This window comes from Staurois parvus, unplaced genomic scaffold (genome assembly GCF_062004578.1).
Source record: "Staurois parvus isolate SC_StPar_1 unplaced genomic scaffold, SC_StPar_1.0 ptg000009l, whole genome shotgun sequence".
Taxonomy (NCBI): domain Eukaryota; kingdom Metazoa; phylum Chordata; class Amphibia; order Anura; family Ranidae; genus Staurois; species Staurois parvus.
The window spans coordinates 715,907-740,796 of NW_028317805.1; the positions used below are offsets into that span (position 1 = coordinate 715,907).

At 42.5% G+C, this 24,890-nt stretch overlaps 1 protein-coding gene across 1 annotated transcript in view; it reads left to right on the forward strand.

The window, feature by feature from the left end:
- BUB3 (BUB3 mitotic checkpoint protein) overlaps window positions 1–21,657 on the forward strand; it is a 33,403-nt gene extending 11,746 nt beyond the window's left edge. Inside the window, exons 2-7 of the mRNA XM_089668957.1 lie at window positions 10,353–10,547; window positions 10,673–10,742; window positions 13,462–13,613; window positions 17,881–18,039; window positions 18,482–18,659; window positions 20,983–21,657. Of these exons, the coding sequence (XP_089525083.1) occupies window positions 10,353–10,547; window positions 10,673–10,742; window positions 13,462–13,613; window positions 17,881–18,039; window positions 18,482–18,659; window positions 20,983–21,203 (975 nt within the window). The 3' untranslated portion in view covers window positions 21,204–21,657. The remainder of the gene's footprint in view (window positions 1–10,352; window positions 10,548–10,672; window positions 10,743–13,461; window positions 13,614–17,880; window positions 18,040–18,481; window positions 18,660–20,982) is intronic.
- The last annotated feature ends 3,233 nt before the right edge of the window (window positions 21,658–24,890 follow it).

Below are 24,890 nucleotides of genomic sequence, written 5' to 3' on the forward strand. Positions count from 1 at the left end.
TGGTTTCTGGGGTTAGGAACGTGCAGATTTTGGCGATGTTGCGGAGGTGGAGTCTGCATGAGTTTGTTAATGATTGGACTTGGGGCTGGAAGGATAGGTTGGAGTCCAGAATGACACCAAATACTCTGGCCTGCGGGGCGGGCCTGATAGTATCATTGTTGGACGTGATGGAGAAGTCAATGGGGGGTGGTGTGCGGGCTGGGGGGAAGACTAGGAACTTGGTTTTGGAGAGGTTCAGTTTAAGGAAGTGGAACGACATCCAGTCAGTAGGTTTGTGATTCGGGCGGAGACTGAGGGGGTGAGGTGGGGGGTTGAGAGATAATTTGTGTGTCGTCGGCATAGAGGTGATAGTTGAAGCCATGAGAGTATATGAGTTGGCTAAGGGAGGAGGTGTAGATGGAGAAGAGAAGGGGCCCGAGGATGGAGCCTTGAGGGACCCCAACAGAGGGGGGGAATGAGGGGGAGGTGGTAGCGTTCTATGTAACGCTGAAAGAGCGTTGTGATAGGTAGGATGAGAGCCAGGAGAGAGCGGAATCTCTGAGGCCGAGGAAGTGTAGTTTTTTGAGGAGGGGGTGGTCAACTGTGTTGAAGGCTGCGGAGAGGTCAAGGAGTAGGAGCACTGAATAGTGGCCATTAGCATTGGCGGTTAGAAGGTCGTTGGAGAGTTTGAGTAAGGCAGTTTCGGTGGAGTGTAGGGGACGAAAGCCGGACTGTAGGGGATCGAGGAGGTTGTTGTCGAGGTGAGAAGGTTGGAGCGGTTAGGGTCTGATGTTTCGTGTGGTTAAAGGCGCTAGTGAGTCAAGGGCTATTTACAGCGCTTTATAGGTGGGACCGGGGGGGGGATGCTGTCATGGAGTTGATCAGCTGCAGAGTGGAGGGGGGCAGGGTTCAGGTTGCGGAGGTTACGGCTGGGGGTAGTATGACATTTGGAGGGGTAGGCGTTAGAGGACGAGGAGACAGAGAAGGTAATAAGGTTGTGGTCAGAGAGAGGGTAGGGGGTGTTTGTGAGGTTGTGGGGATCACAGCTATTGGAGAAGACTAGGTCCAGGATGTTTCCGTCGGAGTGGGTGGTTTATTGTATGCACTGTGCAAGTGCAAAGGAGGAGGTTAAGTGGAGGAGTTGCGATGTGGCCGGGTTGTCAATGTTGACGGGGATGTTGAAATCTCCAAGGAAGATGGTGGGTAGCTTGGAGGAGAGAAAGAAGGGTAACCAGGAGGAAAAGTCATCAAGGAAGCGGGATACGGGTCCAGGAGGCCGGTAGATTACGGCAATCTTCAGGAGTTTGGGGAGAATAGTCGGACGCAGTGGGCCTCGAAGGAGGAGAAGGATAGAGAGGGGGGGGGGGGTTTGGGAGGACTCGGAAGGTGCTCTGTGGTGACAGAGCACCTTCATGACTAAGAGTCCATTTATACTGCAATGTGTGTTCAGTGCACATAAACACGTGTGTTGACATGCATTTGAATGCTGTGTTGTAATGTAAAATGCTCTGAAAGATTAATTTGTAAAGAACAATTCCAACTGACCGTTTTTGACTCTCGAAGCGCAGTGTTTCTGCACTTTGCAGTGAGCTTATATGCATTTTACACATTGTGCTGAAAAAAGTAGGGCATGTTCATAGTAATGAAAACAATGGGGTTCAGTGGTGCTTAGGGAATCAAATAGAGGCACCAATATAAATCCACTGCTTAAAAAAAATTAAAGCAACACTTTGAAAACACATCAGATCTTAATGGGGAAAACTATTATGTTCGATATCTATACTGATATGGACTGGATAATGTGTTAGGAACATAAGGATGCCCCATTGTTTGATGGAAATGAAAATTAGCAACCTACAGAGGACTGAATTCAAAGACACCCCGAAAATCTAAAGTACAAAAATGATGCAGCAGGCTAGTCCATTTTGATGAAATGTCATTGCAGCAACTCAAAATGGTACTCAGTAGTTTATACGGCCCCCATGTGCTTGTATGCATGACTGACAACATCAGGCTTACTCCTAATGAGATGACAGATGGTGTCCTGGGGTATTTCCTCCCAGATCTGGACCAGGGCATCACTGAGCTCCTGGACAGTCTGATGTGCAACCTGGTGGTGTTGGGTGGACCAAAACATGATATCCCAGAGGTGTTCTATTCGATTTAGGTCATGCGAGCGTTGGGGGGCCATTCAATGGTATGAATTCCGTCATCCTCCAGGAACTGCCTGCATACTCTCGCAACATGAGGCTTGACATTTTCGTGCTCCTGGAAGAACCTAGGACCCACTGGACCAGTGTAGGGTCTGACAATGGGTCGAAGGATTTCATCCCCATACCTAATGGCAGTCAGGATGCCATTGTCTCTAGCCTGTAGAGGTCTGTGTGTCCCTCTATGGATATGCCTCCCCAGACCATCACTGACCCACCACCAAAACGATCATGCTTAATGATGTTACAGGCAGCATAACATTCTCCACGGCTTCACCAGACCCTTTCACGTCTGTCACATGAGAGCAGGTTCACCCTGAGCACATTTGAAAAGCACAGGGCACCAGTGGTGGACCTGCCAATTCTGGTGTTCAATGGAAAATGCCAATCGAGCTCTATGGTGCCGGGCAGTGAGCACAGGGCCCACTAGAGGAAGTCGGGCATACACATCCACTACTTGATGGCCCTGTAATAATAATATAATTAAATTATACAGTGAAGGAAATAAGTATCTGATCCCCTGCTGATTTTGAATGTTTGCTCACTTACAAAGAAATGATCAGTCTAAAAATCGAATGGTAGGTGTATTGTAACACTGAGAGACAGAATAGCAACAACAAATTCCAAAGAAATGCATGTCTAACAAATTATGCACTGATTTGCATGTTCATGAGGGAAATAAGTATTTGATCCCCTTCACAAAACATGACTTAGTACTTGGTGGCAAATCCCTTGTTGGCAATCACAGAGGTCAGACATTTCTTGTAGTTGGCCACCAGGTTTGCACACATCTCAGGAGGGATTTTGGCCCACTCCTCTTGGCAGATCCTCTCCAAGTCATTAAGGTTTGGTGGCTGACGTTTGGCAATTCGAACTTTCAGCTCCCTCCACAGATTTTCAATCGGATTAAGGTCTGGAGACTGGCTAGGCCACTCCAGGACCTTAATGTGCTTCTTCTTGAGCCACTCCTTTGTTGCCTTGGCCATGTGTTTTGGGTCATTGTCATGCTGGAACACCCATCCATGACCCATTTTCAATGCCCTGGCTGAGGGAAGAAGGTTCTCACCCAAGATTTGACGTACATTGCCCCATCCATCGTCCCTTTGATGCGGTGCAGTTGTCCTGTCCCCTTAGCAGAAAAACACCCCCAAAGCAGAATGTTTCCACCACCATGTTTGACAGTTGGGATGGTGTTCTTGGGGTCATAGGCAGCATTCCTCCTCCTCCAAACACGGCAAGTTGAGTTGATGCCAAAGAGCTGGATTTTGGTCTCATGTGACCACAACACTTTCAACCAGTCCTCCTCTGCATCATTCAGATGTTCAGTGGCAAACTTCAGATGGGCCTGGACATGTGCTTTCTTGACCAGAGAGACCTTGCGGGCATTGCAGGATTTCAATCCTTGTCGGTGTAGTGTGTTACCAATTGTTTTCTTGGTGACTGTGGTCCCAGCTGCCTGGAGATCATTGACAAGATCCTCACGTGTAATTCTGGGATGATTCTTCACTGTTCTCATGATCATTGACACTCCACGAGGTGAGATCTTGCATGGTGCAGCTGACCTAGGGAGACTGACAGTTGTTTTGTGTTTATTCCATTTGTGAATGATTGCACCAACTGTTGTCACCTTCTCACCAAGCTGCTTGGCAATAGTTTTGTAGCCCAGTCCAGCCTTGTGTAGGTCTACAATCTTGTCCCTGACATCCTTGGATAACTCTTTGGTCTTTGCCATGGTGGAGAGTTTGGAATCTGATTGTTTGATTGCTCCTGTGGACAGGTGTCTTTATACAGTTAACAATATGAGATTAGCAGCACTCCCTTTGAGAGGCTGCTGCTAATAGCTTGTTACCTGTATGAAAGACACCTGGTAGCCAGAAATCCTGCTGAATGATAGGGGATCAAATACTTATTCCCCTCATGAATATGCAAATCAGTGCATAATTTGTTAGACATGCATTTCTTTTGAATTGTTTGTTGCTATTCTGTCTCTCAGTGTTAAATACACCTACCATTCGATTTTTAGACTGATCATTTCTTTGTAAGTGGGCAAACATTCAAAATCAGCAGGGGATCAAATACTGATTTCCTTCACTGTAGTTGTTTCTTACTGTGTTTCTATCCCACTGTAACAGTGTCCATGAGCTCCTGAACCACTACATTTCCCCCTCACTTTTGGAACAAGCTGTGCACATTATTTGTGGTATAGCCACCCTTTAACAGGAAGCTGAAATTCAGAGTCAGAGCAATATAAGATACTTTTTGAGCTAAGAGTATATGCATGATTAAAAAATTTTTTTTAAAACCAGAGCTTATGCAGGCCATAGATGGGGAGAAAAACTGCAGATTTTTCTTTTAAAAAACGAAAAATCGGTTGTTCAAGTGGCCGACGTTACCATCAATGGTAAAAAAAATCGGCCGATTTTCTACCCGTCTAGAGCCGGCAAAAAGTGTCCCTGCAGAGAGCTCTGCTATTTCTTTGACAGTTCTCTGACAATTCCTTGACATTTATAGAAGTTGCAACAATGTATCTATTTGTTTCCATTTAGGATACAGATGTTTTTATTCGGAAACAAATAGATACATTGTTGCAACTTCTATAAATGTCAAGGAACTGTCAGAGAACTGTCAGAAATAGCGGAGCTCTCTGCAGAGACACTTTTTGCTGGACTGGAATTCTTCTTATTTTCATCCTACTTCTTCTTCTTCTTCATCCTCATCCTCTTCTTCTTCTTCTTCATCCTCATCCTCTTCTTCTTCTTCTTCATCCTCATCCTCTTCTTCTTCTTCTTCATCCTCATCCTCTTCATCCTCATCCTCTCCTTCATCCTCTTCTTCTTCTTCATCCTCATCCTCTTCTTCATCCTCATCCTCTTCTTCATCCTCATCCTCCTCTTCTTCATCATCCTTATCCTCTTCTTCTTCATCCTCATCCTCTTCTTCTTCTTCATCATCCTCATCCTCTTCTGCATCCTCACCCTCTTCTTCTTCTTCATCATCATCATCCTCTTCTTCTTCATCCTCATCCTCCTCTTCTTCATCATCATCATTCTCATCCTCTTCTTCATCCTCATCCTCTTCTTCTTCTTCATCCTCATCCTCTTCTTCTTCTTCATCCTCATCCTCCTCTTCTTCATCATCATCATTCCCATCCTCTTCTTCATCCTCATCCTCTTCTTCTTCTTCATCCTCTTCTTCTTCATCCTCATCCTCTTCTTCTTCTTCATCCTCATCCTCTTCTTCTTCTTCATCCTCATCCTCTTCTTCTTCATCCTCATCCTCTTCTTCTTCTTCATCCTCTTCTTCCTCTTCTTCATCGTCTTCCTCTTCTTCTTTTTCTTCTTTTTGTCTTCCTCTTGCAGGTCACTGCTCATGCGCAGATTTTTTATCGGTAAAAAATCGGCCGATTTGCCCACTAATTGCCGCGAAAATCGGCCGATCGGCAAAATCGGCCGATTTTTTTCCAACTTTACAGAAAAAAAAAACGGCCAAAATACCGAAAAACGGCCGACCAAATCGCCCACTAATGATCCGAAAATCGGCCGATTTTATTTTCGGCCGAAAAATTGGCCAATTTTCGACCCATCTATGGCCTGCATTAGTGTCCCTTTTGCTGCCTGAGTGAAAGAATGTTTTTAGCATGTTTTTTTTTTTCTTTCTGAATTCCAGGACCATCCACAACAGTAAGCCAGTCTGTGTGGCTGCTCACTTGGGTGATGATGGACCTTGTTACGGCCCTTTGATTTCCTTACAGGTTAATTGGGCCAATCTTTTGTTTTGGTGTACTATTCTGTATGGTTAGGAAATCCATACTTTGGTTATGAATGCTGTTAGCTGCATTCTTTTGCTGATTCTGATTTGGAATTGTGCAGTTTTGTGGTATCCTTCCTGCTCTTCAAAGTTCAGGTTTGTGAAGTGTGCGTACACAACATGTTTACATAATTAACGACTTATCCAAACAGAGTTTTGGGGTGATCAGCTCTTGGGATCTCATTGAAGATAATAGGACAGAATATAGACACAGTATACACCGAATGCACTGTGCACAGAGGGTATACAACATGTTAGTGAGCCATTTGTTATTATACAGGATTTATATAGCGCCAACAGTTTGCTCAGCACTTTACAATATAAAGGGAGACAATACAGCAGCAATACAGTTCAATACAAGAGGGATAGGAGGGCCCTGCTCCTTGGAGCTTACAATCCTTTTTCAAAAACAATTGCTAAGTTAGCTGGATCTTAATTGTACATTTTTATTCATTTTATATTGATCTGCTTTGTCTGGAGACACAAGTCCTTCTGTCTTTTTTCAGGGAACAGATTAGCATTGAACTTTGTAATCCATGTATCCACGTTTAAAGCTGAACTCCAGTCAAGCAGAAAAACACACAGATGGAATGCATATATGAGCGGTCTTACCTGCCTGTCTTTCCATCCAGTCCTTAGATTTACACAGCCCTGGCACACAGCTCAGCCCTATCTAGCAGGGCATAAGACCTGATTTCTCTCTGCTCTGATTCAATGAAACATCTTTTGTCCCTGCCCCACCCTGTGTCTGAATGGTAAAAGCAAAAACTGCAGCCTGGTGAGCTTATCTTTTTTGCATCTCTGCTCTCTCCTCCTATCAGCATGCAACTTACACTGCAGCACAACCGGTTGGCTCCTTGTGCTTTTCTTCTCTCACAGTCTGAATGCTGTTATATAGGAGATTGCTAGAGGCCGTTACCAGGTCAAATTCAGGTGCTTATATTTCATTTTTTTTTTCTAAATGCAAGCAGTAAAAGTGTGCTTTCGGAGAGTGGACACTTCTGTTTGTTCTTTTAAACTGACCTAACAATCCCCCCCCAACCCACCAGAAGTGCATACGTGCCTCGATCCAAAGTCTGCAGTGACTGGGGTTGGTTTACATCCTGTGCCACAAGTTCTCATTAATTTGTCTGTTTTAAATTTGACTAGGGTTCAGTTTTTATAAAGCAAGACCCCCTGGCAGAAGTTATTACATTTACACATTATCAATTATGTGTATGTATCATTGTATTCGGATAGTGAGCTGCAGCTATACCTGTAATCTGTACAGCAAATCCCTTCTCTGCTTCTAAGGGGCAGTTCACTGTCAGATGGAACTGTTGTGTATAATAGCTATGTTTTCCAGCCATGCCAAAAACCCTTTTAGTGAGTCTGGAATTTCTTCTCCCTTGCTGTCACTTTTCTTTTTGGTTTTGCACTCTGAATGTCACAAAGATCTGACTTCCGGTTATCCCTGAAACACAAGTGCAGTGATCACCATACTTGTAGTTCACTTCTATTTCCTCCAGATCCATATCCGTACCTCAGTATGAACATGGAGCTGAAGGAATAGTTTGCATGTGCATTGCACTTCAATCCACTGATCGCAGGCTTAAGTGCATGTGAGTGCATTTCTTATATTTTGCAAAAAATGGACTTGGTGTTCACAGTAATTGCCAACAGAAAGTAGCAGCATTTTAAAGAACAAACATTTTGGATGATTTTTGAGTTGAGCTTTACATACAGTATACTGCCAATAAAGATAACGCCTTTAGAAGTTACGTTGTTGTGATTGCTGAGCATCTGGGAGGACTAGATTCTTCATCAGAATATTTTAGAAGTGTGCTCCATAATGTAAACCTGTGGGTATCAAAGACCTATTGAATTTGCACCTCTGGGTGTATCCATGCGTGTGTTGCTGTCCTGTAGGCTATCCCTGAAACCCAAAACACTGTTATTTATAACTGGTGACTAGTTCTTGGCCCCCACCCACGCCTTACAATTAGTGGGGCTTCCTACCACATTGCTGCACTAATCAATATCTTTTATATAATCACTTTAAAGTGGTATTAAACCCAAAAGCAAACATTATATTTCATCTTACCATTTCTTAGATGTGATGCTGCAGTCATTTTCTTTTTTAGGCTTTTTTTTTTCTAGTGATCCAGCCAGTAAATCTGTTTTTTTTGTTTTTGTTTTTTTTTACAAAAGAACACATTATTGCAGATGTAGCAGTTAAAGGGATGAGACAAACCATTTACCACTGATAGGGGTGCTTACAATGGTCAACTTTTTATAGGTCTGTAAAACCTTTATCCCAAAAGATGAAAAAACTGTTTGCTGTAACTGCTTATGATGTATTAGCTGGAGTTTGGCTTAAATGTATTAATGTATTTAAATCTGCTAGTACATCTTGGGCTCCTTTCACACAATACGTCCGATTTTTCAGGCAGACCCAATTGGACCCTCCATTCTCCTCTGTGGAGCGTCGAATGTAAACATCCAATCCAATTCGCTAAAAACAAATGGAAGGGATCAGTTCCCCTCCATCTGCGCGGATCAAATCAGGGGGCAGTTGGAGGTAAGTGAATAGCTGGTCTGTTTACATTCGACCATCTATGGAGCAGGCTCTGACCGTGTCCGTTCTGTATACGCGGAGCTGATACAGGCCTGTCATCCACCTGATTCGCTCTGCTCAGAGGAGGGTCAGTGGGCAACCCCCCACTGAGCAAGCAAATTCATCTCCATGTGAAAGGGGCTAACACTCCCCTCCCCTGCTATCCAGAGTGGGGGCAGTCTAATACAGGAGGTGTTACTGGCCAGATCCCCAGGTGAAAACAAAGGAGGGAAGAAACTGTTGCAGTCACCATGTCTAATGATTGGCAGGGTGGATAAAAATCAATGATTTTTAAAAAAAAAAATAAAAAAAATCGGATTTTTTTAATTTAAATCGGATTTTTTTAAATAAAATGCTTTTTTAGGAAAATATATTACCATCCAAAGGTTATTCCATCATGAAATAAAAATTAGTTTTTTATTTATGTAGAATAAGGCTGTATATGTTTAATTTTTTTGGTAAATAAATTCCATGAATCCATTCACAATGTCATGCTCTTGCAGAGGTTTTTGTAAGATTATTGGGCAGTTTTTCTGCCTACAAGATATTATCACAGATGTTTGGTTTACTTTGCAGTTCTCAAAACTGAATTTGACTCAGCGGAGATCACAGCCTCTTCTTCACAGCAAAAATGTTATAACATGAACAGAGTTAAGAAAAAGACCTTCATCCTAACTTCTACAAACCTATGAATACAGAATCAACCCCTTCAGTGCTAAGTTTCAAGAAGTTCAGTGAATAGAATAGAAACAATATTTTTCTGATTGTTTGGAGTGGAATAGATCTGCACAAGAAGAAAGTGAAGCTAAGTGTGAGGAGGAAGGGGCTGACAGTCTAAGTTTCTTAAAATATATATATTTTGTTTAGCCGAATTAGTTAACAAACATGGATGTTTGTTTAGGCAAATAACATATGCTGGAATGTTATTGTTTCAGTTGAATAAATCTATTTAAATTGTTATTAAGGTAATGATTATTTTTCTCCTTCCTAAGTACAACAGAAAAGTTGTCCAAATATGAATGATTAACCTATTAAACTGGGGATAAAACAACTAATATGAAAAGTTGCTATTCTAAAAATCTTCATCTACTTGCATATTAAAGTTATACCAGCAAGAATTAGTCTTTATGTAGAAAACTGGGATTTAAATCAAGCCTTACTGACTAGTGATTTAAATCGTGATTTAAATCAGTTTGATTTAAATCAAATCCACCCTGATGATTGGTAAGCTACAGTACATTACATTTTTGGTTTTGGGTTTAATACCACTTTAAAGAAGGAGACTGTATTGTTTATATCTAACATGCTTTAGAACTTGGCCACAGACATGACTCTCACAAGCATGATGGGATTTGTAGTTTTATAACTGCTTGAGTGGCGAGGCTGCATACCCATCACTGTTGCAATAACTCATGGGACTTGTAGTTACGAAACATCTGGAGTGCTCAGGTTGCCTACCACTGTTTTAGAATTACTACAGCCCTTTGCTGAGTCTGTTAGCAGTCTGGAGCACATGGACAGCATTTTTTTAGAATCTCCTCTGCCCTCCTTTATTTCTACATGTGCATACCCTGTTAAAGGTAATGGCTCAAGAATTTTGGTGGATTCTAAAGTGCCGTATTTCCAGCAAAAAGTAAGAGCTGTAAATAGTTTAAGTTCCTATTCATGTTTAAAAAACAGTATACATTTTCAATTCAATATCATTCATTATAAGTGTTTTTTTTTTTTTAATACAAGGTTTTCCTTTTTTTTCTTTACAGATGACTGGTTCTAATGAATTTAAGCTAAACCAAGCCCCTGAGGATGGGATTTCCGCTGTTAAGTTCAGCCCAAACACCTCTCAGTTCTTATTGGTCTCTTCCTGGGATTCCTCAGTCCGCCTGTATGATGTTCCTGCAAACACCATGAGACTGAAATACCAGCATGCTGGTCCTGTCCTAGACTGTGCTTTCTATGTAAGTATTTCAACAGCTCTTGTTCACTTTAATAGTTCAGCTTGATTCGGCATCTGTTTCATTCAACACTAGCTCATTCTAATTCTGACCAGTGAAACCACTGAATATCCCTTTGTGTATTGCAGGATCCTACTCATGCTTGGAGTGGTGGTCTGGATCATCAGCTAAAGATGCATGACTTGAATACTGATGCAGGTAAATGTACCCATGGGTGGAAGTATCCCCAGATAAAATCTATTTGCATGGTATTACTAGCATTCTTTTTTTTTTTTCTTACCTCACACATGACTTCCCCTTATAACCTGTGGACAGTGCTCTCCACAAGAGGGTAGCCACGAAGACTGGCCCAATATAGTTCCCTACCTCTCGTTGGTAGATCAGCAGAAGGGGAACATCAGACTGTCAGAGAGTCTAAAGCTGACTTGTTCCACCCACAATTTAGGAACGTATAGATTTTCTTTAAAGTGGTTGTAAACTCATACATATAACCAGTATATGACTGGCCTCAGGTGATGCACATAGAGAGAACAATTTCTGCATAAGTTGTAACTGTTTGTCTGCAGTCTTCTTTTCTCTAAATCTTTTCAAACTGCTGAATTTATACAGCTTGTCTGAGTTTTCAGAGATCAGGGGGCAGGGAGCTGAAGTTACACTCTGCAGATCACAGGGAGAGCTAATTTGAAGAAAGGGACACCCCCGCCCTGCACACAGGAACAGAGCTGAGGCAGGCTGGAGGTTTCTCCCTTGTCACCATTTTTGTCTTGACAGGAAAACTTGTCAGAAGTGACTCATGCTGACAGAGGACTGAGGCAGCAGACAGAAATAACATTTAGTGCTCTGGCTTGAGACAAGTACACACTATAGAGGGATATGCTTTGTTCATATTTCATGTGTGAGGTTTACAACCACTTTAAAGTCATGATCTACTGTAAAGTTGGATGATACTTAACTTTACATTCCTGGGAACCTTCATGTGTCTTCCACTTAGCTCTGCTGATTCATAGAGCAGTCTGGAAGCCCTGAAAGCAGCTTCACTTTCTGGCCTGCCCCTTATGCATCCTTTTCCTCACTATTGGATCATCATCACAAAGTGTGACCTCCATAACCAACAGAGAGGGATGGTGGAAGGGGCTGGCCAGAGCTACATTAGTATATTAGTCACTCTTTGCAACAGAGTTCTCTACGTTTTAAGTGAGTGGCACGATCTCAGAGAAATCTAGAGAAATTGCACTGGCCCAGTATACAATGTAAATGCCACTTTAATTGGTATATTTTGTCCACTGCTTTGGTTTTAGGTTATATACACATGTGAAATGTATGTTTTTTTTGCTGTGCTTTGAGTGTGTTTGTTATTTGGCTTATCACATGGGTTTTAAATCAATGAACACAGTTTAGCTTGCACATGCAACTTGATTTTCCACAATATACATTATATTGCTAAAAGTATTGGGACACCCCTCCAAGTCTTTGGGTTCAGGTGTTCCAATCACCTCCATGGCCACAGGTGTATAAAATCAAGCACTTAGGCATGCAGACTGCTTCTACAAACATTTGTGAAAGAATGGGTCGCTCTCAGGAGCTCAGCGACTCCAAGCATGGTACTGTGATAGGTTGTCACCTGTGCAATAAGTCCATCCGTGAAATTTCTTTGCTACAAAATATTCCACAGTCAACTGTTAGTGGTATTATAACAAAGTGGAAGCAACTGGGAACAACAGCAACTCAGCCATGAAGTGATAAACCACGTAAAATGACCGAGCGGCGTCAGCGCATGCTGAAGTGCGCGGAAGTCGCCAACTCTGCAGTCAATTGCTAAAGACCTCCAAACTTCATGTGGCCTTCAGATTAGTACAACAGTGCATAGACAGCTTCATGGAATGGGTTTCCATGGCCGAGCAGCTGCATCCAAGCCTTACATCACCAAGTGCAATGCACTGATGCAGTGGTGTAAAGCATGCTGCCACTGGACTCTAGAGCAGTGGAGACTTGTTCTCTGGGATAACAAATTGCGCTTCTTTGTCTGGCAATCCAATGGATGTGTCTGGGTTTGGCGGTTGCCAGGAGAACGGTATTTGTCTGACTGCATTGTGCCAAGTGTAAAGTTTGGTGGAGGGGGGATTATGGTGTGGGGTGGTTTTTCAGGGGTTGGGCTTGGCCCCTTAGTTCTAATGAAGGGAACTCTTACGGTGTCGGCATACCAAGACATTTTGGACAATTTCACGCTCCCAACTTTGTGGGATCAGTTTGGGGATGGCCCCTTCCTGTTCCAAAATGACTGCACACCAGTGTACAAAGCAAGGTCCATAAAGACATGGAAGAGTGAGTTTGGGGTGGAGGAGCTTGACTGGCCTGCCTGTCCTGACCTCAACCCAACATGACCCCTTTGGGATGAATTAGAGCGGAGACTGTGAGCCAGGCCTTCTCTTCCGACATCAGTGCCTGATCTCACAAATGTACTTCTGGAAGAATGGTCAAACCTTCCCATAGACACCCTCCTAAACCTTGTGGACGGCCTTCCCAGAAGAGTTGAAGCTGTTATAGCTGCAAAGGGCAGGGCCAACTCAATATTGAACCCTACGGACTAAGACTGGGATGCCATTAAAGTTCATGTCTGTGTAAAGGCAGGCACCCCAATTTTGGCAATTAGTGTATTTGTTGTCACCAGTGCCTTCCGATTTATTGCGTTTTGCAGTGCATTTGTATTGGCTTATTATTTTAAGCTTAGAAAAAAAATATCTAGCAAGTTTAAAATGTTAGATATGTGGACTTGTGTACCAAATGAAAAGCAGTGTAAGTGTTTAATATTGTACCAGATTAGCCAGATGCATGAGAAACTGCACAACTGCAGCAGTGTGTGTAGTCGGGAGTCCCTCTGGACTTTATTGATTTTGTCTTTTGTTATGACTGTTTTCAGAGAATATGGTTGGGAATCATGACGCCCCCATTCGTTGTGTTGAGTTCTGCCCGGAGGTAAATGTTATGGTTACTGGGAGCTGGGACCAGACGGTGAAATTATGGGACCCGCGGACTCCATGCAATGCCGGAACCTTCTCTCAGCCAGATAAGGTGTGTACCAATTGTATGTAACCGTTAGGCACCACAGATCTCCCCAGCATTGTCTGAGTTATACACAGGGCGTCACCCTACACTAAACTTGTCTGTGAAGTTGTGCTGCACAGCAGCGTCCCCTCCACGTTATGAAGTGCAGTTTAGAGCACTGCTAAAAGCAATTGTTTCTTGTGCGGACCTCACATAAGATTATAGTGCTAGCATTTAAGTTATTACATCCTTTTCTCCTTCATATTTTCCACTAAGTTCCCGTGTCAAGATGAAGCAGGAAAGCTTTTCCTTCCAGTAAATCAACACAGCACTTCTGTGCCTGTGCTTCCCCTTAAATATACCGGCCAGTTTGGAGGCATCATTACCGGCTCGGCACTCCATCTAAATGGCCGTCATTTTTACCCCATCACGACTGAATCTACTTCTGGCGAGACCTTTGTGCAGGGCAGAATAATTGCATTGTTTCTCGGTTTGATTTATGGGTGTATGTGGCCAGTAAAAGCCTGTGATGAATAGCTGACAGGACAGCACATAATAGACAGCCACTGGGAAGCCGCCTACCTATTGGCGCGGACAGCTTGGCATGTCAGGGTTTTTCATAGGGATTTTTTTTTTCCTCCATACTGATAAATGTGTCCACCCACTCGGTTGCTTGACATGCCGGTTTGGGGTGATTGATGAGCCCGCTGGCCAGAAAGACTACTTCCAATCCAGGTGTGACACCAGTTTGTAAAGAAGATTTAGGATTCTCAGCAAGATTGTTTCATTAGGCCTGTTCTTTTTTTTTTTTTTTTTTTTTTCTTTCCCCTCCATGCGTGCTTTAGCTGCAGTATGTCTTGGTAATGGTAGCAGAAGTCGTACCTGTAGCATTAGTGTAAAGTGGCTGCCGCAGCTGCCCTCATTTATAATTTTACTCCAATTCTCTGTGGTGTTGGACCAGTGTAACTTTTTCCTTTCTGCAGTTTGTGTATGAAACTCTGTAACGGGAACCTCATTACCTTTTAAGTATTCTATATCCCTTCATTTGTTCTGCAGTGCCAGCCTTTTCCTAAACCGCCTGGCTTATCTGACATTAAAAGTTAACCTGTCTTTACATTTTAAAGTGGAACTAAAACCACCGGTTTCCCAAAAGAAACCTCAAGTTGGAAAAGTTCAAAAAATGTAGTTTAATTCTTAACCAAGCATACCTTAGAACATTTGCAATATGTGTACATTTAAAGTATATTTCCACTTTTGTAGTCCAATTTGAGAAAACTGTCAGCACACTACAGTCATAACACAGATCCCTCATAAACACAGAAAACAAAGTGCATTTCTTTTCTATGCTGGAATTTCCAGAAAAGAGTATAAAAGTTTTACCGTTCTGATGTGTGAATGGGAACAGGTAACATATATAGAAGGTGTTATTCCAAATTGGCTTCAAAATGGAATTACAATTTAAGACATACCTCTGTCAGCTGTCACAATTGTCAATATGCTTATGTCAGCCATCAACTGAACTTTCAAGGCTTGTTCACACCATGATGCAGAGACGTCAGTTTTTCTGCACGCATACTGCAAGGGCACAACAAAATCATTTGTTCTCCATGTGCCCTGTTCACACCACAGCACTGGTATCACGTGCAAATGGTTTTGCAGTTGAAATCAGCATGTCAGTTTCCAGTTTTTCTGCACGTATGGTGTGAACACGACATTAAGCCTTCAAATGGCTGGTGACCTGTGCAGCACTGTGGTAACTGCAGAGCCAAATAGTGTCTGAGATAGCACCCTCTTCAGCGGATAGAATGCTTCAGTTAATAAACTGCCAGCAGCCATGAGAAGCATATAGGCTGAGCACTGTATTCATAAATTTAGCATAAACTCACCAAAACTGTTATTTTAGTAAGAACTACAAGCTCTTTTGCTTATTAGATCCCCATGGCCCTAACAGTCACACATGTGAAAATAAACCTAAAAGAAAAACATGTTTACTTTAACCCAATTTGCACTTTAATAAGACTGACCCTACGGCAGGCCGTACATGATTTATTTCAGCAGGTTGAACGAAAGAAAATGAATTCATTCCCCACCCACACATTCGAGGTGGATGGGGAAATCCCTTCCACAGAGCTGACAGCGGGGAGCCTTCAGCGGTGGCACTTATCAAGTGAAAATTTTCCAAAAGGCTGGTTGTACAGGAGTCGGATCGAGAGATCAACTTCTGTACAACCAGCCTTCCTATAGATGGATCATAATACAACAGGCCCTACTGAGCCAGCTGAATTTCTATTCACCTGTGGCTGGCTTAAATGTGTTTGGTTATATTTTAGAGATTCAGCTGCTCCTGAGTTTCAAACCATGCCTCAGTTTCCATTTCTTGATTGGGCCAGTGGGTAGCCCCCCCCCCCCCCCCTTCTTCTTTACATTTTCTACTCCTCTCCCCATCCTGTAGACCCATCACTCCGCCTTAACCCAAAGCCCCACCTATCCCATATTTTCTATTTTAATGGTTTTTATTAATTTTTTAAACAGTATAAAACAAAGGCAATAAAACACGCCCATGCAGGGGCTATCAATTGCACAGATAAACAAAATGCAAAATAAAAAAAAAAGGAAAAACAGTGCTCTAACGCCAACAGGGCAAAAGGTACGCCCACGCAGGGGCTATCATTGGCACATAAGTTACAAAATATTAATGTAACTGACTATAACAACTAAATGCAGCTGTCCAGTCACACCAAAAACAGAGAGAGAGCGAAAAAGGAAGAAAGAGGAGGAGAAGAAAAAAAAAAAGGGGCCTATCCCATATTTTGACACTCCTACAGTGCTGCAGGCGAAGACACCCCTCTCCTTTGTTCCCATTAAATAAGGAGAATTTGGGCAAAATAAGGAAACCACAAGTGGCATTCTAAAATGTTTATTGTACTTGATCACTGAATGTTTGATGACCATGTAAACTTCTTTGTCTTTTCACTTTGGAACACACAAACCTCACTTGATATGTCTTGTGTAACTGTCTCGTGTTTTTGTTGTACTCTCTAAATCAAGAATCTATAAAAGAGATACATTTCCTTTTCTGCCTCAGATATAAAGCAGAGTAAAGCCTTTCTAAAACAGAACGTATCTGCATGTCTTACATCTGTCAAAGCAATATGGGGTTTACTTATAATTATTACATGGTACACAGATACAGCCTGTTTAAATGATGGTGATTTATTCCAAGCTACATATGGCTGTTTCCAGCGTTTTGGCCATCATCAGTGCAATTTATGTAAACAAAGCTTTTCTAGAATAGGCCTAGGGATTCAGTTTAACAATATAAATAGACAGTGGTGGGATAAAAAGAACCAAATAACCACCCATTAAATCAATAGGAATACCGGTAAATTATTAAGCTGGTACCATTCTGTACTGTATAAGAAGTCATAGTTTCTATAAACTGTACTAAGTAACTGTTTACTAGGTTTCAGTGACTACAATCCCACTGACATGTTGGTAGCTTTTTTTTTTCATATTGATATTCATATTCATATATTTCATATTCATATCACGACTCGACTACTGCAACTCCCTCCTCACTGGCCTGCCTCGCCGCTGGCTATCCCCGCTTCAGTCCATCCTGAATACGGCTGCCAGACTCATTCACCTTTCCAACCGCTCCGTTTCCGCCACCCCCCTCTGCCAATCCCTCCACTGGCTTCCGATTGCGCAACGGATCAAATTTAAAATCCTAACACTGACGTACAAAGCTGTCCACCATACTGCCCCGAACTACATCACTGACCTAATATCCAAGTACTGCCCAGCACGCACACTCTGCTCCTCACAAGACCTCCTTCTCTCTAGTTCCCTGGTCTCCTCCTCCCATGCCCGCCTCCAGGACTTCTCCAGGGTGTCACCCATCCTCTAGAACTCCCTGCCCCAACCCATCAGATTATCACCTACTCTCCTCTCCTTTAGGCGCACCCTGAAAACCCATCTCTTCAGGGAAGCCTACCCCGCCCCCTGCTAACTTGCCGACCTCCTCCACTCTTCCTACCACTCCATCCCCCACAGCTATCTCCTCCTGTGCCACCATCCCCTCCCTCCTAGATTGTAAGCTTGAAAGAGCAGGGCCCTCGATCCCCTCATGTTTTGCATTGTATTGGTATTGTTCTGTCACATGTTCTGTCTCCCTTTGTAATGTACAGCGCTGAGCAAACTATTGGCGCTTTATAAATACTGTATAATAATAATAATAATATTGCCTTCATCAGAGTTTGTAAAAGTAACTTTTTTCTTTTTCTCCTACTAGGTGTATACACTGTCTGTGTCTGGGGACAGGCTAATTGTGGGTACAGCTGGCCGAAGGGTGCTGGTGTGGGATCTGAGGAACATGGGTTACGTACAACAGAGGCGTGAATCAAGTCTTAAGTACCAAACACGCTGTATCAGAGCTTTCCCAAATAAACAGGTAATTCAGACACTTCACTAACAATTCAGGTAAAAAACTTGTACCATGGTCAAGATCCAGGCAAGTGAAAAGGATTTTGTGACTGCCAGCTTAAGCGGCTGACTGATAACAGGTTGCTTTTACAAAACCAAGGCTCTTTGTTTCACAATAGAACCTCACTTGAAACCTCCAGCACAGGGTTTTCCTCTCCCTGCATATAAGACTTTTTGTTCTTTATCATTGCCCCAGGCAGGGAAAACAGATCGATGTGGTCACCTCACTGATTGGCTTTGTGCAGTGGGATTCTTCTCTTCATTACAACTTGTTAATTAAATGTCTCAAACTTGAAAGTGAATACAGCTGTGGCTTTATTATTAAGCAAATCCTTGAAGACAGTTTAGCAGGGATCACTTCCTGATTGAAATAAACGCTGATGGGTCTAATTGCCACCTTGTCACACTAGGGCTATGTGCTGAGCTCCATCGAAGGAAGAGTTGCCGTTGAGTATTTGGACCCGAGCTTGGAAGTTCAGAAGAAAAAATACGCCTTCAAATGTCACCGATTGAAAGAGAACAACATTGAGCAAATCTATCCAGTCAATGCAGTTTCCTTCCACAGTGTACACAACACCTTTGCCACAGGTTAGTGTATAATCTCTGCTTGTATAGAAATGGCATAAACATGTGCTGAGAGCAGAACTCCAGATATAAAAACATATGTAAAATACCAGTGTGTATCGCATGTTTGTATATCTATACTGTAGTGAATACTTTTACAAATGTAAATGCTTTTATAGCTTTTTCCTACTTTTGTGTTGGTGATAATTCCAAATTTATAGCTAAACTGTGATAGGGGCTGGTGCTGGAGACAGTTGGCAGTGGCTGAAGCTTGTGGATTGTACTCAATTTGTCAAATAAGATGCTATTTCAATTCTTCACTCTGGACAAATGGCTGAATACAAATTTTAAATTAATTTATGTGAACGGTTTTACTCAGCAAAGAGATTGTAATATTTGCTCAGTCTTGTAATGCAGCCTACACAGCCAGATCATGCTGTTATCTCTGCAGGTTACAGTGCATTTAAACAATACAGCCTGGTCTAGGACCCACCCCAGACATGAAAAGGAGCAGCAAATTGAATATGTCCTGTTTTTGCCCTCCTTTCCTGGGAACTTGCCTTTGCAGAGCAAAAAGGCTCTAGTTGGCTTCCCCTCCCAATATCTAAAATCACATAATCTTTAATGTTAGTCATTTTTTTTTTTTTTTGCCTTGAAGGCCATGTATAGGCACTTATGTTATAGGACAAAAAGGTTCTGCCACGTCTCTAGATTGTTCTCTTGTGTTGTCACTGTGTCACATGATCTGCCAATGGCAGACTGCATGTGGCTGTAGTGACCCATATTACACAGGCATTTTCTGCTAATAGGCCACAGGAGATTAGTAGTGTTGATATGCAACAAAGGATGAAATAAAGTGGAAACAGTATTTTATTTAATCACTTGACCTCCAGAGGATTTACCCCCCCTTCCTGACCAGGTCATATTTTGCGATACGTCGCTGCGTTACTTAAACTGACAATTGCGCGGTCATGCAATGCTGTACATAAATGATTTTTTAATTTTTTTCCCCACAAATAGAGCTTTCTTTCGGTAGTATTTGATCACTTTTTTTGTGCTATAAACAAAAAAGACTGACCAATTTTGAAAAATAAACATGATTTTGAATTTTTGCTATAAAACATATCCAATAAAAATATAATTTTTTCATAAATTTTAGGCCGAAATGTATTCCGCTACATATTTTTGCTAGAAACCCCCCCCCAAGAGTGTATATTAATTGGTTTATGTGAAAGTTATAGCGGGTACAAATGGCGGTATATATACTGGATTTTTTTTTTTTTTTAATACTAGTAATGGTGGCTTATAGCGGGACTGCGGTGGGCATTCTGACACTGGGTGGAAACTGACTAATGGCCATTGACATCCCCAGTGACTCTGATACAGTGATCAGTGCGAATAAAAAGCACTGGCACTGTACTAATGACACTGGGCAGGAAGGGGTTAACATCTGGGGTGATCAAAGGGTTAACCCCGTGCTGTGTGGGTTTTTACATTGTGGGCTGTGTTGTGTTTTACTATAGAGGCATTCTGCTTTGTATCTCTCTGCTGTGCAGTGAGATACAAACCAGCATGTCCATTCTGATAGGAGAGAGATCTGTGTTGTTTACAAACAGATATCTCCCCTCTCAGCTTTGCCGACGATCGAGTCCTGGCTGGGAAACTCCGGCCAGGACCTGGTGACTGACATCCCCAGCAGCCAATAGAGGCGCAGGTAGGGCGCTCACGCACCCCCTTACCCGGAAGTGAAAATCATGTATGTATATATACGATTTTGTGCAGCCGTGCCACCCTGCAGCAGTACTTCTGCTATAGGGTGGAGGACAACTGGTAAAAGGCCATCATTTCTGATACACAGTGATGCACAATGCTGCAGCACACTAAATGTCATTCAGTTAGGGTTTACATCCACTGTAATGTTTGTAATTATTAATTAATGATGCCCCAGTTATAACTAAAACAGCAATAGGCCTAAGTATCAGGCACAGAGTAGCAAAAGAGGTTGCTAACTAATGCGTGCTACCCCTGCAGGAGTCTGTGCTGCCTTTGATCACTATGTCAGGGTAGAGGGCTGCCGCCTTCTGTAGTAAAGTGGAAACTGATGGTCTCCTGTGGCCTATACGGTGCTCCTAGGCAAAGCCAGGCAGTTGGACTTCTGGTCAGAGAGATTTGAGATTATATTTTGAGAGAGAAAGATTTATGCTGGCAAAAATGTGTGGCAAGCCAGTGTGTTGACTAAAGAATCCATTGTTCTTTGATACTCTATGTACCTCAGTCCTTTTCACTCTTAAGTCCAGTAAAGGCCTTTCCTAGAAGTAAGTGTTTGCATTCTCTTTTCACCCTGCAGGTGGCTCAGATGGCTTTGTCAATATTTGGGATCCTTTCAACAAAAAACGCCTGTGCCAATTCCACCGCTACCCGACCAGCATCGCCTCCCTGGCCTTCAGCAACGACGGCAGTACTCTGGCAATTGCTGCCTCCTACATGTACGAAATGGATGACATTGAACACCCTGAAGATGGTATCTTCATACGGCAAGTGACAGACGCTGAGACAAAGCCCAAGTGAGGCAGCGTCACCTGCCTTCCCTCCCCCTGCACCAAGATTTTTTATTAATTTTCCTTTGCCTCATGAATAGCGTTATTGATGGTAAAGACAGATAAGTATGGCTGACTGTAGGGCTGGGGGAGATTTTATCACATCCTCCCAAGCTTTCAATATCCGTCAGTTGATAGACGTCTGACAGATAAAATTATACTCAGTTGTTTTATACAGAAGCGTGTCGACCTCCTCTGCATTTCTTGCCCTTCATTATCGGAGGACTTCTTACTGTTGACTTTGCTTCAGATCTACTGAGGAGACGGCTGTTGGTTAGTCCTTATATTGCCTCATGTCTTGTCACTTTCTTTGTTCTTATGTCTTTTATTTGTATGTGAAGTTAATTTCCCTGTCAGGATTGTAAGTCTCTTTTTTGTTTTGTGTAAATAAGCTTTTTCACACAAATAATAAATACAAGCTAGAACCTTTTGTGTTGAATTTTTAGTGTGTGTGCTTATAGCAGTATCTTCTGCACTGTGAAGCAAAGTGATAATCTCTTCCATGGACAATATTTTATTTGGAATTCAAGTAGTGTTGGTGTATAGATGCTGAAGGAAATAAAAATGGAAGAAGTGTGTCACTGTAACAGGCTATATTACAGAGGGCACATAGACGTGGGCTGCAACCAGCGGTGTTACAGAGGGCACTTAAATGAACACAGACTCCAAAAAGCTATAGTACAAAGGGCACATATACAGACGTGTCTCCAACAGGCTATAATAACGAGGATATATAACCAATCATGGGTTCCAACAGTCTGTCGTACAGAGGGCACATGTACAGACGTGGGCTCCAACAGGCTATAATACCGAGGACATATAACCAATCATGGGTTCCAACAGGCTGTCGTACAGAGGGCACATGTACAGGTGTGGGCTCCAACAGGCTATAATACCGAGGATATATAACCAATCATGGGTTCCAACAGGCTATCGTACAGAGGGCACATGTACAGGCGTGGGCTCCAACAGGCTATAATACCGAGGATATATAACCAATCATGGGTTCCAACAGGCTATCGTACAGAGGGCACATGTACAGGCGTGGGCTCCAGTAGGCTATAGTACAGAGAACATATAACCAATCATGGGTTCCAACAGGCTATCGTACAGAGGGCACATGTACAGGCGTGGGTTCCAGTAGGCTATAGTACAGAGAACATATAACCAATCATGGGTTCCAACAGGCTATCATACAGAAGGCACATGTGCAGACGTAGGCTCCAGCAGGCTATAATAACGAGGACATATAACCAATCATGGGTTCCAACAGGCTATCGTACAGAGGGCACATGTACAGGCGTGGGCTCCAGTAGGCTATAGTACAGAGAACATATAACCAATCATGGGTTCCAACAGGCTATCGTACAGAAGGTACATGTACAGACGTGGGCTCCAACAGGCTATAATAACGAGGACATATAACCAATCATGGGTTCCAACAGGCTATCGTACAGAAGGCACATATACAGACGTGGGCTCCAGCAGGCTATAGTACAGAGAACATATAACCAATCATGGGTTCCAACAGGCTATCGTACAGAAGGTACATGTACAGACGTGGGCTCCAACAGGCTATAATAACGAGGACATATAACCAATCATGGGTTCCAACAGGCTATCGTACAGAAGGCACATATACAGACGTGGGCTCCAGCAGGCTATAGTACAGAGGGCACGTAAGCAGAAATGGGCTTCAACAAGCTATATTACAGTGGGTACAAAACTGGTCATGGACTGCAACAGGTTATTTACATAAAGTGCATAAATGGGCTGGGGCTCCAACAGGCTATAGTACAGAGCGCACATAAATGCCAACATAATACTAGAATAAGAGATTTAATAACATGGCTTTGAAGTGTGTAGTTTTTTTTTTTCCCTAATTAAAAATGCTCGTGTGTCTGCACTTTCAACATTTAAGTTTTTACAATTTTCGAAAGTGTAACAACGCAAACCTTTTTTTTTCTCTTGCATAGGATTAAATTGACAATTGTCATAACAATCAAAGCTGTTGGGCAGCAAACGGTTTTGGCTTTGGATGGAGTGGAGAGGGATTAGAAAAACTGCCAGATTTAATTGCTGTCTGTGTCCCCATTAGGGAGATTGACCTTTTCTTTTTGTTCTGTGTACCAGTATCACCGAAAGTAAAATAAAATGCCAAAGATTGAGTTGACACCAGGACAGTAATAGAGGGGAAATCTTCCAAAGGGGGACAAAGCAAGTGAAATCTCCATATGGGACACAGATGACCGTAAACCTGATGTGTTCCTCTACTGTCCCCAAAATGGCGGGTGGGGTGGAGTTTGCTTTTAGTTACACTTTAATGAACACTAAAAGAGATTTAAAAAAAAAAAAAAAGCTTTTGTCACGTATGGCCAGCATTGTAGACTCTGTGCAGCCTACAAGACAGGTGTAAGCCCTAAGATGAGCTGATGTGCAGAGTGTTAGGAGCCACTTGGTATTCACCAGCAAACCCAAGGAGGAGTGATGGCTATGAGGCCTTGATCAATAACTGGGGAGGCAGGAACATGGGATCACGAGTGCACAGGAGTGTAGGGCTTAATGGAGGCATAGAGTGCAGAAGATGCTGGAGTTGCATGAGGGTAAAATGGTTAAGAATAACCTATTTCTACTATATTGGAGCTTAAAATATGAAATTTGAGCTTTCTAGTTCAGGGTACAATACAGCCTCCAAGGCCCTAGTCTCACAACACTAATCCTTTTTTTGCTTTACAGCGAATTGAACTTATTTTTGTGTTTTTTGCTTTATAGCAATAACCATTATTTTCCAAAAAAACCCTATTGCTTAGGCCACAGATGATCTGAATGCAGCTTAACCACTTGCCCTCCAGAGGATTTACCCCCCTTCCTGACCAGGTCATTTTTTTTCAATACGGCACTGCATTACTTTAACTGACAATTGTGCGCTCATGCAACGCTGCCCCCAAATTAAATTTACTTCCTTTCAGTGTTATTTTATCTCTTGTGCGGGTTTTTTCTTTTTTGCGCTATAAAAAAAAACCTGACAATTGTGAGACAAAAAACAATATTTTTGACTTTTTGCTATTAAACATGTCCAGTAAAAAAATTTAAAAGATCAAATTTTGTCGTAAATTTAGACCAAAATGTATTCTGCTACATATCTTTTGCTAAAAAAAAAAGATAATCTCAATACGTGTAAATTAATTGGTTTACGTGAAAGTTATAGCATCTACAGCAGGCGGTATATATACTGGAATTGATTTTTTTTTATATAGTAATGGCGATCAGCGACTTATTGTAGGACTGCGGTGGGCATTTTGATACTGGGGGGGAACTGCCACTGACATCCCCAGTGACACAAATACAGTGATCAGTGCTAATAAAAAGCACTGACACAGTACTAATGACACTGGGCAGGAAGGGGTTAACATCTGGGGCGATCAAAGGGTTAGCTGTGCTGTGTGTGTGCTTTACACTGTAAGCACACTGCTTTGTATGGCTCTGTGATTTTGTGCACACCTGCCGCCCTGTAGAACTATTTCTGCTATAGGACTGAGGGGAAGCGGTTAAAGAGGGAGAGGTAGATTTGACAGGCTGGACAAGGGACTGGCCAAGTAGTTGCATATATCAGCTGGTGTAATGCAGTGACACCTATAGCTTCTACACCAGTGCAGCA